The sequence below is a fragment of the Bubalus bubalis genome, chromosome 5 (genome assembly GCF_019923935.1).
Source record: "Bubalus bubalis isolate 160015118507 breed Murrah chromosome 5, NDDB_SH_1, whole genome shotgun sequence".
Classification (NCBI taxonomy): Eukaryota; Metazoa; Chordata; class Mammalia; order Artiodactyla; family Bovidae; genus Bubalus; species Bubalus bubalis.
Genome location: NC_059161.1, coordinates 17,024,800 through 17,041,428, shown reverse-complemented (window position 1 = coordinate 17,041,428; position 16,629 = coordinate 17,024,800). Strand labels below are relative to the sequence as shown.

Below are 16,629 nucleotides of genomic sequence, written 5' to 3'. Positions count from 1 at the left end.
GCAGAGAGAAAAAAAGAAAAAAGAATTAAAAGAAATGAGGACAACCTCAGAGACCTCTGGGACAATGTTAAACCCCCCAACATTCAAATCATAGGAGTCCAGAAGAAGAAGACTAAAAGAAAGGCCATGAGAAAATACTTGAGTAGATAATAGTTGAAAACTTCCCTAAAATGGGGAAGGAAATAACCACCCAAATCCAAGAAACCCAGAGAGTCCCGAACAGGATAAACCCAAGGTGAAACACCCCAAGACACATTAATCAAATTAACGAAGATCAAACACAAGAGCAAATATTAAAAGCAGCAAGGGAAAAGCAACAAATAACACACAAGGGGATTCCCATAAAGATAACAGCTGATCTTTCAATAGAAACTCTTCAGGTCAAAAGGGAATAGCAGGACATACTTAAAGTGATGAAAGAGAAAAACATACAACCCAGATGACTATACCTAGTAAGGATCTCATTCAAATATGAGGGAGAAATCAAAAGCTTTACAGACAAGCAAAAGCTGAGAGAATTCAGCACCACCAAACCAGCTTGTCAACAAATGCTAAAGGATCTTCTCTAGACAGGAAACACAGAAAAGGTTTATAAACTTGAACCCAAAACAACAAAGTAAATGGCAACAGGATCATATTTATCAATAATTACCTTAAATGTAAATGGGTTGAATGCCCCAACCAAAAAACAAAGACTGGCTGAATGGATACAAAAACAAGACCCCTGTATATGCTATCTACAAGAGTCCCACTTCAAAACAAGGGACACACACAGACTGAAAGCGAAGGGTTGGAAAAAGATATTTCACGCAAATGGAGACCAAAAGAAAGCAGGATTAGCAATACTCATATCAGATAAAATAGTCTTTGAAATAAAGGCTGTGAAAAGAGACAAAGGACACTACATAATGATCAAAGGATCAATCCAAGAAGAAGATATAACAATTATAAATATATATGCATCCAACATAGGAGCACCGCAATATGTAAGGCAAATGCTAACAAGTATGAAAGGGGAAATTAACAGTAACACAGTAATAGTGGGAGACTTTAATACCCCACTCTCACCTATGGATAGATCAACTAAACAGAAAATTAGGAAGGAAACACAAACTTTAAATGATACAATGGACCAGTTAGACCTAATTGATATCTATAGGACATTTCACCCCCAAACAGTGAATTTCACCTTTTTCTCAAGTGCACACGGAACATTCTCCAGGATAGATCACATCCTGGGCCATAAATCTAGCCTTGGTAAATTCAAGAAATTTGAAATCATTTTGAGCATCTTTTCTGATCACAAGGAGTTAAGATTAGATATCAACTACAGGAAAAAAACTGTTAAAAATACAAACATATGGAGGCTAAACAACACGCTTGTGAATAACCAACAAATCACAGAAGAAATCAAATATGCCTAGAAACAAATGAAAATGAAAACACGACAACCCAAAACCTATGGGATTCAGTAAAAGCAATGCTAAGGGGAAGGTTCATAGCAATACAAGCTTACCTCAAGAAACAACAGAAAAATCAAATAAATAACCTAACTTTACACCTAAAGCAACTAGAAAAAGAAGAAATTAAGAACCCCAGGGTTAGTAGAAGGAAAGAAATCATAAAAATTAGGGCAGAAATAAATGAAAAAGCAACAAAGGAGACTATAGAAAAAATCAACAAAACTAAAAGCTGGTTCTTTGAGAAGATAAATAGACAAACCATTAGCCAGACTCATCAAGAAAAAAGGGAGAAGAATCAAATCAACAAAATTAGAAATGAAAATGGAGAAATCACAACAGACAACACAGAAATACAAAGGATCATAAGAGACTACTATCAGCAACTATAAGACAATAAAATGGACAACTTGGAAGAAATGGATGAATTCTTAGAAAAGTATAACCTTCAAAAACTGAACCAGGAAGAAACAGAAAATCTTAACAGACCCATCACAAGCATGGAAATCACAAGTGTAATAAAAAATCTTCCAACAAACAAAAGCCCAGGACCAGATGGCTTCACAGGTGAATTCTACCAAAAAATTTACAGAAGAGTTAACACCTATCCTACTCAAACTCTTCTAGAGAATTGCAGAGGAGGGTAAACTGCCAAAGAGAATTGCAGAGGAGGGTAAACTGCCAAACTCATTCTATGAGGCCACCATTACCCTAATACCAAAACCAGACAAAGATGCCACAAAAAAAGAAAACTATAGGCCAATATCACAGATGAACATAGATGCAAAAATCCTCAACAAAATTCTAGCAAACAGAATCCCACAACATATTAAAAAGATCATACATCATGACCAAATGGGCTTTGTCCCAGGGATGCAAGGATTCTTCAAGATCCTCAAATCAATCAATGTAATACACCACATTAAGAAATTGAAAGATAAAAACCATAAGATTATCTCAATAGATGCAGAGAAAGCCTTTGACAAAATTCAACATCTGTTTATGATAAAAGCCCTCCAGAAAGCAGGCATAGAAGGAACATACCTCAACATAATAAAAGCCATATATGATAAACCCACAGCAAACATTATCCTCAATGGTGAGAAATTGAAAGCATTTCCCCTAAAGTCAGGAATAAGACAAGGGTGCCCATTCTCACCACTACTATTCAACATAGTTTTGGAAGTTTTGGCCACAGCAATCAGAGAAGAAAAAGAAATAAAAGGAATCCAGATTGGAAAAGTAGAAGTAAAACTCTCACTGTTTGCAGATGACATGATCCTCTACATAGAAAACCCTAAAGACACCACCTGGAAGAAGCACAAGCTGGAATCAAGACTGCCGGGAGAAATATCAATAACCTCAGATATGCAGATGACACCACCCTTATGGCAGAAAGTGAAGAGGAACTAAAGAGCCTCTTGATGAAAGTGAAAGAGGAGAGTGAAAAAGTTGGCTTAAAGCTCAACATTCATAAAACGAAGATCATGGCATCTGGTCCCATCACTTCATGGGAAATAGATGAGGAAACAGTGGAAACAGTGTCAGACTCTATTTTTTTGGGCTCCAAGATCACTGCAGATGGTGACTGCAGCCATGAAATTAAAAGATGCTTACTCCTTGGAAGGAAAGTTATGACCAACCTAGACAGCATATTCAAAAGCAGAGACATTACTTTGCCAACAAAGGTCCGTCTAGTCAAGGCTATGGTTTTTCCTGTGGTCATGTATGTATGTGAGAGTTGGACTGTGAAGAAGGCTGAGTGCTAAAGAATTGATGCTTTTGAACTGTGGTGTTGGAGAAGACTCTTGAGAGTCCCTTGGACTGCAAGGAGATCCAACCAGTCCATTCTAAAGGAGATCAGTCCTGGGTGTTTGGCCACCTCATGTGAAGAGTTGACTCATTGGAAAAGACTCTGATGCTGGAGGGGATTGGGGGCAGGAGGAAAAGGGGATGACAGAGGATGAGATGGCTGAATGGCATCACTGACTCGATGGACGTGAGTCTGAGTGAACTCCGGGAGTTGGTGAGGGACAGGAAGGCCTGGCGTGCTGCGATTCATGGGGTTGCAAAGAGTCAGACACGAATGAGCAACTGAACTGAACTGAACTGAACTGAACTGAAAGACACCACCAGAAAATTACTAGAGCTAATCAATGAATATATTAAAGTTGCAGGATATAAAATTAACACAAAGAAATCCCTTGCATTCCTATACACTAACAATGAGAAAATAGAGAATTAAGGAAACAAGTCTATTCACCACTGCAATGAAAAGAATAAAATACTTAGGAATAAATCGGCTGCGACGACCGGCGCACTAAGTGCGGCCGAGAGGAGCTACCCCACGTCTGAGGTCAGGGGCAGAAGCCAGGAGGACCCCATGCCCGAAGGGAGGCAAGAGGAGTTACCCCACGTCCAAGGTCAGGGGCAGCGGCAGAGAGTGCCAGGCTGCCACGGCACGGGAACGGCCAAGAGGAGCTACCCCGCGTCTGAGGTCAGGGGGGTCAACGAGAGGAGTTACCCCGCATCCGAGGTCAGGGGCAGTGGCCAGGAGGAACAACCCCACGCCCGAGGCCAAGGGCGGCGGTGAGGAGGAGCAACCCCATGCCGGAGGCCAGGGGCGGTGGCCTGGAGGCCCAACCCCGCGTCCAAGGATCGTGGCTGCACGGGCGCAGGAGGGCCTAGAGGAGCTATCCCGCATTGAAGGTCAGGAAGGGAGGCGGTGAGGAGATACCCCTCGTCCAAGGGAAGGAGCTGCGCTTTGCTGGAGTAGCGGTGAAGAGATACCCCACGGCCAAGGTAAGAGAAACCCAAGTAAGATGGTAGGTGTTGCAAGAGGGCATCAGAGGGCAGACACACTGAAACCATACTCATAGAAAACTAGTCAATCTAATCCCACTAGGACCACAGCCTTGTCTAATTCAATGAAACTAAGCCATGCCCGTGGGGCAACCCAAGATGGGAGGGTCATGGTGGAGAGATCTGACAGAATGTGGTCCACTGGAAAAGGGAATGGCAAACCACGTCAGTGTTCTTGCCTTGAGAACCCCATGAACAGTACGAAAAGGCAAAATGATAGGATACTGAAAAAGGAACTCCCCAGGTCAGTAGGTGCCCAATATGCTACTGGAGATCAGTGGAGAAATAACTCCAGAAAGAATGAAGGGATGGAGCCAAAGCAAAAAGAATACCCAGCTGTGGATGTGACTGGTGATAGAAGCAAGGTCCGATGCTGTAAAGAGCAATATTGCATAGGAACCTGGAATGTCAGGTCCATGAATCAAGGCAAATTGGAAGTGGTCAAACAAGAGATGGCAAGAGTGAATGTCAACATTCTAGGAATCAGCGAACTAAAATGGACTGGAATGGGTGAATTTAACTCAGATGACCATTATATCTACTACTGCAGGCAGGAATCCCTCAGAAGAAATGGAGTAGCCATCATGGTCAACAAAAGAGTCCGAAATGCAGTACTTGGATGCAATCTCAAAAACAACAGAATGATCTCTGTTCGTTTCCAAGGCAAACCATTCAATATCACAGTAATCCAAGTTTATGCCCCAACCAGTAATGCTGAAGAAGCTGAAGTTGAACGGTTCTATGAAGACCTACAAGACCTTTTAGAACTAACACCCAAAAAAGATGTCCTTTTCATTATAGGGGACTGGAATGCAAAAGTAGGAAGTCAAGAAGCTCCTGGAGTAACAGGCAAATTTGGCCTTGGAATACGGAATGAAGCAGGGCAAAGACTAATAGAGTTTTGCCAAGAAAATGCACCGATCATAACAAACACCCTCTTCTAACAACACAAGAGAAGACTCTACACATGGACATCACCAGATGGTCAACACCGAAATCAGATTGATCATATTCTTTGCAGCCAAAGATGGAGATGCTTTATACAGTCAGCAAAAACAAGACCAGGAGCTGACTGTGGCTCAGACCATGAATTCCTTATTGCCAAATTCAGACTTAAGTTAAAGAAGTAGGGAAAACCACTAGACCATACAGGTATGACCTAAATCAAATCCCTTATGATTATACAGTGGAAGTGAGAAATAGATTTAAGGGCCTAGATCTGATAGATAGAGTGCCTGATGAACTATGGAATGAGGTTCGTGACATTGTACAGGAGACAGGGATCAAGACCACCCCCGTGGAAAAGAAATGCAAAAAAGCAAAATGGCTGTCTGGGGAGGCCTTACAAATAGTTGTGAAAAGAAGAGAAGTGAAAAGCAAAGGAGCAAAGGAAAGATATAAGCATCTGAATGCAGAGTTCCAAAGACTAGCAAGAAGAGATAAGAAAGCCTTCCTCAGCAATCAATGCAAAGAAATAGAGGAAAACAACAGAATGGGAAAGACTAGAGATCTCTTCAAGAAAATTAGATATACCAAGGGAACATTTCATGCAAAGATGGGCTCGATAAAGGACAGAAATGGTATGGACCTAACAGAAGCAGAAGATATTAAGAAGAGATGGCAAGAATACACAGAAGAACTGTACAAAAAAGATCTTCACGACCCAGATAATCACAATGGTGTGATCACTGACCTAGAGCCAGACATCCTGGAATGTGAAGTCAAGTGGGCCTTAGAAAGCATTACTACAAACAAAGCTAGTGGAGGTGATGGAATTCCAGTTGAGCTATTTCAAATCCTGAAAGATGATGCTGTGAAAGTGCTGCACTCAATATGCCAGCACATTTGGAAAACTCAGCAGTGGCCACAGGACTGGAAAAGGTCAGTTTTCATTCCAATCCCAAAGAAAGGCAATGCCAAAGAATGCTCAAACTACTGCACAATTGCACTCATCTCACACGCTAGTAAAGTAATGCTGAAAATTCTCCAAGCCAGGCTTCAGCAATATGTGAACCGTGAACTTCCTGATGTTCAAGCTGGTTTTAGAAAAGGCAGAGGAACCAGAGATCAAATTGCCAACATACGCTAGATCATGGAAAAAGCAAGAGAGTTCCAGAAAAACATCTATTTCTGCTTTATTGACTATGCCAAATCCTTTGACTGTGTGGATCACAATAAACTCTGGAAAATTCTGAAAGAGATGGGAACACCAGACCACCTGACCTGCCTCTTGAGAAACCTGTAAGCAAGTCAGGAAGCAACAGTTAGAACTGGACATGGGACAACAGACTGGTTCCAAATAGGAAAAGGAGTACGTCAAGACTGTATATTGTCACCCTGCTTATTTAACTTCTATGCAGAGTACATCATGAGAAACGCTGGACTGGAAGAAACACAAGCTGGATTCAAGATTGCCGGGAGAAATATCAATAACCTCAGATATGCAGATGACACCACCTTTATGGCAGAAAGTGAAGAGGAACTCAAAAGCCTCTTGATGAAAGTGAAAGAGGAGAGTGAAAAAGTTGGCTTAAAGCTCAACATTCAGAAAACGAAGATCACCCTCTCCCTCTCCCACAGAGTCCAAAAGACTGTTCTATACATCAGTGTATCTTTTGCTGTCTCATATACAGGGTTATTGTATATGAGAGGGAGAGGGTGGGATGATTTCGGAGAATGGCATTGAAATATGTAAAAAAAAAAAAAAAAAGAAAGAAAAGAAAACGAAGATCATGGCATCTGGTCCCATCACTTCATGGGAAATAGATGGGGAAACAGTGGAAACAGTGTCAGACTTCATTTTTTTGGGCTCCAAAATCACTGCAGATGGTGATTGCAGCCATGAAATTAAAAGACACTTGCTCCTTGGAAGGAAAGTTATGACCAACCTAGATAGCATATTCAAAAGCAGAGACATTCCTTTGCCAACAAAGGTTCGTCTAGTCAAGGCTATGGTTTTTCCTGTGGTCATGTATGGACGTGAGAGTTGGACTGTGAAGAAGGCTGAGTGCTAAAGAATTGATGCTTTTGAACTGTGGTGTTGGAGAAGACTCTTGAGAGTCCCTTGGACTGCAAGGAGATCCAACCAGTCCATTCTGAAGGAGATCAGCCCTGGGATTTCTTTGGAAGGAATGATGCTAAAGCTGAAACTCCAGTACTTTGGCCACCTCATGCGAAGAGTTGACTCACTGGAAAAGACTCTGATGCTGGGAGGGACCGGGGACAGGAGGAGAAGGGGACGACAGAGGATGAGATGGCTGGATGGCATCACTGACTCGATGGACATGAGTCTGAGTGAACTCCAGGAGTTGGTGATGGACAGGGAGGCCTGGTGTGCTGTGATTCATGGGGTTGCAAAGAGTCGGACACGACTGAGCAACTGAACTGAACTGAAAGAAACAAAAGACCTATTTATGTAGAAAACTATAAAACACTGATGAAAGAAATCAAAGATGACACAAATAGATGGAGAAATATACCATGTTCATGGATCAGAAGAATTGATATAATGAAAATGAATATACTACCCAAAGCAATCTGTAGATTCAATGCAATCCCTATCAAGCTACCAATGGTATTTTTCAGAGAACTAGAACAAGTAATTTCACAATTAGTATGGAAATACAAAAAACCTCAAATAGCCAAAGCAATCTTGAGAAAGAAGAATGGAACTGGAGGAATCAACGTGCCTGACTTCAGACTATACTACAAAGCTACAGTCATTGAGACAGTATGGTACTGACACAAAGACAGAAATATAGATCAGTGGAACAAAACAGAAAGCCCAGAGATAAATCCACGCACTCATGGACACCTTATCTTTGACAAAGGAGGCAAGAATATACAATGGAGAAAAGACAATCTCTTTAACAAGTGGTGCTGAGAAAACTGGTCAACCACTTGTAAAAGAATGAAACTAGAACACTTTCTGACACCATACACAAAAAGAAACTCAAAATGGATTAAAGATCTAAACATAAGACCAGAAACTATAAAACTCCTAGAGGAAAACATAGGCAAAACACTCTCTGACATAAATCACAGCAGGATCTTCTATGACCCACCTCCCAGAGTAATGGAAATAAAAGCAAAAAGAAACAAATGGGACCAAATTAAACTTAAAAGCTTTTGCACAAGGAAGGAAACTATAAGCAAGGTGAAAAGACAGCCTTCAGAATGGGAGAAAATAATAGGAAATGAAGCAACTGACAAAAAATTAATCTCAAAGATAAACAAGCAGCTCATGCAGCTCAATTCCAGAAAAATAAACGATCCAATCAAAAAATAGGCCAAAGAACTAAACAGACATTTCTCCAAAGAAGACATACAGATGGCTACCAAACACATGAAAAGAGAGAAAGGCAAATCAAAACCACAATGAGATACCATCTCATGCCGGTCAGAATGGCTGCTATCGAAAAGTCTACAAAGAATAAATGCTGGAGAGGGTGTGGAGAAAAGGGAACCCTCTTACACTGTTGGTGGGAATGCAAACTAGAACAGCCACTGTGGAGAACAGTGTGGAGATTCCTTAAAAAACTAGAAATAGAACTGCCATATGGCCCAGCAATCCCACTACTGTGCATACACACTGAGGAAACCAGAATTGAAAGAGACGTGTGTACCCCAGTGTTCACTGCAGCACTGTTTACAATAGCTAGGACATGGAAGCAAGCAACCTAGACGTCCATCAGCAGACAAATGGATAAGAAAGCTGTGGTACATATACACAATGGAATATTACTCAGCTATTAAAAATAATGCATTTGAATGAGATGGATGAAACTGGAGCCTATTATACAGACTGAAGTAAGTCAGAAAGGAAAACACCAATTCAGTATATTAACACATATATATGGAATTTATAGAGATGGTAACAATGACCCTATATGCAAGACAGCAAAGGAGACACAGATGTAAAGAACGGACTTTTGGACTCTGTGGGAGAAGGCAAGGGTGGGATGATTTGAGAGAAAGCACTGACACATGTCTATTACCATATGTGAAACATACTGCCAGTCCAGGTTCCATGCATGAGACAGGCTGCTCAGGACCAGTGCACTGGGACAACCCTGAGAGATGGGATGGGAGGGAGGTGGAAGGGGGGTTCAGGATGCAGGATGGGGGACACATGTACACCCATGGCTGATTCATGTCAATGTATGGCAAAACCACTACAATATTGTAAAGTAATGCCTCCAATTAAAATTAATTAATTAATTAAAAAAAAAAAAGAATGACCATGCAATCTTTTTGTTTCCATTTAAAATAGGGCAGGGCTTCCTTGGTAGCCCAGTGGTTAAGAATTTGCCTTGCAATACCAGGGATACTGGTTTGATCCCTGGTCTGGGAGGATCCCACATGCTCTGAAGTGGCTGGGCCTGTGCGCCACAACTGCTGAGCCCGTGCACCCAGAGCCTGAGCTCTGTAACAGGGAGACCACCATGGTGGGAAGCCCTCGCATTGCATCAAAGAGTGGCATCTGCTTGCTGCATCTGGAAATGGCCGGCGCACAGCAATGAGGACCCACACCTACGACAACCAGAAAAATGAATAGATAAACAAATAAATAAATCTTAAAAAAAAAATAGAGCAAATTATTACCGGAGGCGTAAATCTTCCCACATTTTCAGTAATCCACAGAGCATTACTATCTCATAGTACTTTTTCCAGCATTCAACAGCTTCTGCTGCAGATGGATCTTCTTTAATATTGCTCTGATACTCAATGAGTTCAACTCTCTTGTTTTTATACTTCTCCAAAGTTTTTTTGAAACGTTGTGCAATAGGGCCAGGTATAGTTCCATCTTGTATATCACACCACCTGAAAAGTATCAGTACAGTGACAATGTTTATCTTACATAATGTGATGAGTAAGTTTTTAACTATACTTACAAATTAATTCTTTCTTCAATCAAAGCAGTATAATTCTCACAACTTTCTTCATCATCCCAGTCTCTCCAAAGAAAGTCATAAAAAAACCTGTGACAAATCAGATTGAGATGACAGTGATCAAAATCAGCCAGTACCATGTTTATAATTAAAAAGATATCCTGATGTCAGAAATCTTTATATGAATCTTAATTGTTTAAAAAAATCAGTCAGTTCAGTTCAGTCCCTCAGTCGTGTCTGACTCTTTGTGACCCCATGGACTGCAGCACGCCAGGCTTCCCTGTCCATCACCAATATTTCAAAATAAACTTTCAGTGAACTAATATTAAAAGTAAAACTTCAAACATTAGATGATCTGCATTATATTTCAAGTTACTACAGATAATGTTTCTTGAAGTGGGATTATAAAATTCATGTTCCATATTTCATAGACTGTGGCTGATTTTGTTTACCAAATAAATAATATCTGAGATAGAATCATATTTTATATTGGGGGAGTATTAGGAAAACAAAGACATGCCCCCCAATATTCTGTATTATGCTTACATATAGCTTCTCTCAAATTGCATCAATGTGTAAGAAGCAATCATAATGGGGATGATGACATCTGGTACTTGTAATGCTTTTAAATGTGAAAAATGAAATCTAATATATTTAAGATGCCTAAATATGAGCAGAATATGGTGGTTTTGTTTTTTGGGTTATTTTTTTGCCACCCCTTGCAGCCTTCCAGATCTTAGTTTCCTGACCAGGAATTGAACCTGGGTCCCATCAGTGAAAGCCAAGGAATATACCAGAATTTAGTGTGACTTATCTCTAGAAGTTTTAAAATTCAATTTTTGTAAAATGCAAGATCAAAACCCAGCAAACTTATTGCCCACATAAAATACCTCCACAAGAGAGAATATTTTAGGTACAAATATGTACATTGAAAATAGAAAAATTGATTTCAGCAGTGAGTAAAAGTTAAATAAAGTACCTATATGAACAAGACTTACATATTAAATCAACTTTTTAAATATGAGAACTTTCAGAAGTAAAAAGCTCTAATACCTTACAGCTTCCAAGGCCAAAGCAATATCATGTAAATCAGAATCTTGTCCTTCAACAGGGTACACTTCCAAGAGAGACACACTATGCTCTAGTTCTTCCAAAATCTCATCAACCAAATCTCTTGGAATATTTGCAATGTTAGAAGAAAAGGGCTCAGCAACAGAAACAGTAACCTTGAAACAAGATGATGAGCTCTGGCTTGGTTTACAAGTTACCTAAGATAAATATAAAGTTTGTAGTTGTGAATGAAAGTAAATCACAAAGATTCTTCCTCAAATATGAGCTACTTATAACATTTCTTCTTTTAAATTTTTATGACTTCTCTAACAGTCAACGTACATAATAACAATAGATCAATACAGAATAAAATATCAATACAAATTTTCAAACTACTTCTTAAATAATTATTAGTATTTAAGGTTCATGAGAGGAACTGTCTCCTACATAATTTCTAATTTTGAGTTGCCAAACTTTTGGATTTTATAAAACAGTAGTATTAAAAAAATTTTTGGACTAATTTTGCCACGAAAGTGTCTTAAAATATCCTATTGTCTATATTGGACTCGGAAGCCTGGACTGCTGCAGTCCACGTGGTCACAAAGAGTCCAACACTACTAAGCAGCTGAACTGATTATCTGTATTACAGTATTAGTAAAAGAAAGGATTGCTAAGTTAAGTTGCTTCGGTCGTGTCCGACTCTGTGCGACCCCATAGATGGCAACCCACCAGGCTCCCCCATCCCTGGGATTCTCCAGGCAAGAACACTGGAGTGGATTGCCACTTCCTTCTCCAATGCATGTAAGTGAAAAGTGAAAGTGAAGTTGCTCAGTCATGTCGGACTCTTCACAACCCCATGTATTGCAGCCTACCGGGCTCCTCCGCCCATAGGATTTTCCAGGCAAGAGTACTGGAATGGGTTGCCATTGCCTTCTCCAAAAGAAAGGATTATAAAATACCAAAAAAGTAGAATGGACATAATAAAAAAGTTGAGTCCTAAAAAGAAAAGTAAAAGGTTGAATAAATTTAGTTTCATAAACAACACACTTGTGTTTTCTTGCCTTATTTCACCACAATAGAGTGATAACCTCTAGTATGTCTGAAAATAAGTGCATGAAATCACTGAGTTGATAGAAGCTTTATTTCTTTTTAAAGTCTTTATTGCCATTGTTACAATATTGTTTCTGTTTTATGTTTTGGTTTTCAGCGGGGAGTCATGGGGTCTTAGCTGTCTGACCAGGGATCAAACCAGCACACCCTACATTGAAAGGAGAAATCTTAACCAATGCACAGTAGCTTTAAAAATTAATAAATTACACTAAGTATTAGCATAAAATATAGAATTACAGAAGTTGGTACAAATTTTCAGCTGTAAGATGAAAAAGGTTTAAGGATCTAACATATAACATAGTGACTACAGTTGATTTGTTATTCAGTCACCAACTCATGTTCAACTCTTTATGATCCCATGGACTGCAGCACTCCAGGCCTCTCTGTCCCTCACCATCTCCCAGAGTTTGCTCAAATTAATGTCTACTGAGTCTGTGATGCCATCCAACCATCTCATCTTCTGTTGCCCCTTTCTCCTCCCGCCTTCAATCTTTCCCAGCATCAGAGTCTTTTCAAATGAGTCAGCTGTTTGCATTAGGTGGCCAAAAGATTGGAGCTTCAGCTTCAGCATCAATCCTTTCAATGAAAATTCAGGCTTGATTTCCTTTAGGATTGACTAGTTTGATCTCCTTGCTGTCTAAGGGACTCTCAAGAGTCTTCTCCAACACCACAATTCAAAAGCATCAATTCTTCAGCGCTCAACTTTTCTTATGGTCCAACTCTCACATCCATACATAGAAAAACCTTAACTTGGACTATACAGACCTTTGTTGGTGAAGTTATGTCCCTGCTTTTTAATATGCTGTCTAGGTTTGTCATAGCTTTTCTTCCAAGGAACAAGTGTTTTTTAATTTCATGACTGCAGTCACCATTCACAGTGATTTTGAAGCCCAAGAAAATAAAATCTGCCACCTTTTTCATTTTTTCCCCATCTATTTGCCATGAAGTATATGTATATATGACTTCCCTGGTGGCTCAGACAGTAAAGCGTCTGCCTACAATGTGGGAAACCCAGGTTCAACCCCTGGGTTGGGAAGATCCCCTGGAGAAGGAAATGGCAACCCACTCCAGTACTCTTGCCTGGAAAATCCTATGGACAGAGGAGCTTGGTAGGCTACCGTCCACAGGGTCACAAAGAGTCGGACACGACTGAGCGACTTCACTTTCACTTTTTCATATGTATGTATAAAATTATCATGTTATACACTCTATCTTACAATCTTGTCAATTATAACCCAATAAAACTGAAAAAAATAAACACTACCAATAATAAATTTTGAACATTTTCAAATACATGTCCAATAAAAGTATTACTTTTTTTTTTTTTTTTACATATACAGCATTTTGGTGCTTAATTTATTAAAAGGAATCAAGTTACGGTCAATTGACTGGTTTTCTTACCTAACCATGCTTTCTTTCCTTCTCTTTTTTAAACTTTCTATTTTGTATTGGGCATAGCCAATTAACAAACAATGTTGTGACAGTTTCAGGTGAACAGCAAAGTGACTCAACCATACATATACATGTGTCCATAATTTATTTTCATATAACACAGAATTGAATTGTTTTCTGATAGTATGTAATGTAATGAGTTTCAAACACAATTTTTTTCTTGTCACCAAAACCACAGATTTGAAATATCTATCTGAAGTAGGAGTACCACTTGTGATTGTAAATATTAATTTCTACACAGGATAATTGACCTTTAAGGCAATCCGATTTACGATGTCAAATATGCTACAATATTTAACCTGCTACTGCTGCTAAGTCACTTCAGTCATGTCTGACTCTGTGCGACCCCATAGATGGCAGCCCACCAGGCTCCCCCGTCCCTGGGATTCTCCAGGCAAGAACACTGAAGTGGGTTGCCATTTCCTTCTCCAATGCATGAAAGTGAAAAGTGAAAGTGAAGTCGCTCAGTCATGTCTGACTCTTAGCGACCCCATGGACTGCAGCCTACCAGGCTCCTCTGTCCATGGGATATTCCAGGCAAGAGTACTGGAGTGGGGTGCCATTGCCTTCTCCAACAATATTTAACCTATAGACCTATAAAATCAAAATCTTAGATAAAAGCTTGGAAGTAGATGTATTATACTAAAAAGTCACTTTTCATAGGAAAAAATTTCAAATTTTAATTTTCTGATCTAGTTTATTCTTTCCTAATATAACTAAACCTCATAAATCAGATAAATGAAGATTAAAGATAAATAATGGGAAAAAAGACCCAAATTAATTAAAGCCTAATTTACTAATTTTTAAGAAGGGCACTTTTGTTATTTTTACATTATTTGAGCAATTGAAAGTAGGCTAATAAATATTATCTAATACTATGAGATTTGATTTAATGATAACTGTTTACAGGAAAATGTGTGCAAATACCCCTCCTTACCCTCTTTTTACACTGTTAACTTGTTAAGAAACTTAAATAGATGTAAACTTTTGTGAACCTTTAAGTATCCAAGCCTCAAATTTATAAAGTTACATTTTGGTCTTAAAAAGAACTGATAATTTCATGCAAAGAAAAAGGATCAGGTGAAAATTATTTACCTCAACCAATATACCAACAAAAGGGATAGAAGATTCTTCATATTTCACAAAGAATAACTCAGGATTAGCTTTCCAGACTCCAAGCCATCTGTCTTTCAACTTTAATTTTTCTGATAGATATTTACTCATAGCATCATCAGCATCTTCTGCCTAGCAAAACAAAAATATGTACACATATATATGAAATTATAGATTTATATGTAAGTATTTTTACTGATTTCTATTTAAGTATGCAGCCCATATGCCCTTAAAATAATGAAAAACTCAGAAATAATAGATTTTAACTGAATCTATATTTAATGAAAAATAGAAACATTTAAAAATTAGAATAAATTTAAAAGATATCTATTCACTCAATAGAGTAATTCAGAGATGAGACATCTACTTATTATTTATTTTTTAAGTAATTTGTTTTATTGATCTACTAAGCAATTTCAGTTCAGCCACTCAGTTGTGTCTGACTCTTTGCAACCCCATGGACTGCAGCATACTAGGCCTCCCTGTCCATCACCAACTCCCGGAGCTTGCTCAAACTCATGTCCATCGAGTTGGTGATGTCATCCAAACATCTCATCCTCTGTCATCCCCTTCAATCTTTCCCAGCATCAGGGTCTTTTCAAATGAGTCAGTTCTTTGCATCAGGTGGTCAAAGGATTAGAGTTTCAGCTTCAGCATCAATCCTTCCAATGAATGTTCAGGACTGATTTCCTATACGATTGACTGGTTGGATCTCCTTGCAGTCCAAGGGACTCTCAAGAGTCTTCTCCAACACCACAGTTCAAAAGCATCAGTTCTTCAGCGCTCAGTTTTCTTTATGGTCCAACTCTCACATTCATACATGACTATTGGAAAAACCATAGCCTTGACTAGTCAGACCTTTGTCAGCAAAATAATGTCTCTGCTTTTTAACATGCTGTCTAGGTTGGTCACAGTTTTGCTTCCAAGGAGCAAGTGTCTTTTAATTTCATGGCTGCAGTCACCATCTGCAGTGATTTTGGAGCCCAAGAAAACAAAGTTTGTCACTGTTTGCAATTGCCTCCCCATCTATTTGCCATGAAGTGATGGGACTGGATGCTATGATCTTAGTTTTTTGAATGCTGAGTTTTAAGTCAGCTTTTTAACTCTCCTCTTTCACCTTCATCAAGAGGCTCTTTAGTTTCTCTTCACTTTCTGCCATAAGGGTGGTGTCATCTGCATATCTGAGGTTATTGGTATTTCTCCCAGCAACCCTGATTCCAACTTGTGCTTCATCCAGCCCAGCATTTTGCATAATGAACTCTGCATATAAGTACATAACCAGGGTAACAATATACAGCTTTGATGTACTCTTTTCCTGATTTGGAACCAGCCTATGGTTCCATGTCCAGTTCTGACTGTTTCTTCTTGACCTGCTGAACATTCTTTAGTATTGCTTTTCTTTGAGATTGGAATGAAAACTGACCTTTTCCAGTCCTGTGGCCACTGGTGAATGTTCCAAATTTGCTGGCATATTGAGTGTAGCACTTTAACAGAATCATCTTTTAGGATTTGAAATAACAACTGGGATTCCATCACCTCCAATAGCTTTGTTTGTGGTAATGCTTAAGGCCCACTTGACTTCATATTGCAAGATGTCTGGCTCTAGGTGAGTGATCACACCATCATGGTTATCTGAGTCATTAACATCTTTTCTGTATAGTTATTCTGTGTATTCTTGCCACCTCTTCTTA

At 39.2% G+C, this 16,629-nt stretch overlaps 1 protein-coding gene across 1 annotated transcript in view; it reads right to left on the bottom strand.

The window, feature by feature from the left end:
* Positions 1-16,629, bottom strand: part of SHCBP1L (SHC binding and spindle associated 1 like) — a 40,070-nt gene that overhangs the window by 21,421 nt on the left and 2,020 nt on the right. The window contains exons 2-5 of the mRNA XM_006048634.3: positions 14,921-15,070; positions 11,267-11,481; positions 10,217-10,303; positions 9,927-10,145 (exon numbers count right to left, since the gene is read on the bottom strand). Coding sequence (XP_006048696.1) covers positions 9,927-10,145; positions 10,217-10,303; positions 11,267-11,481; positions 14,921-15,070 — 671 coding nt within the window. The remainder of the gene's footprint in view (positions 1-9,926; positions 10,146-10,216; positions 10,304-11,266; positions 11,482-14,920; positions 15,071-16,629) is intronic.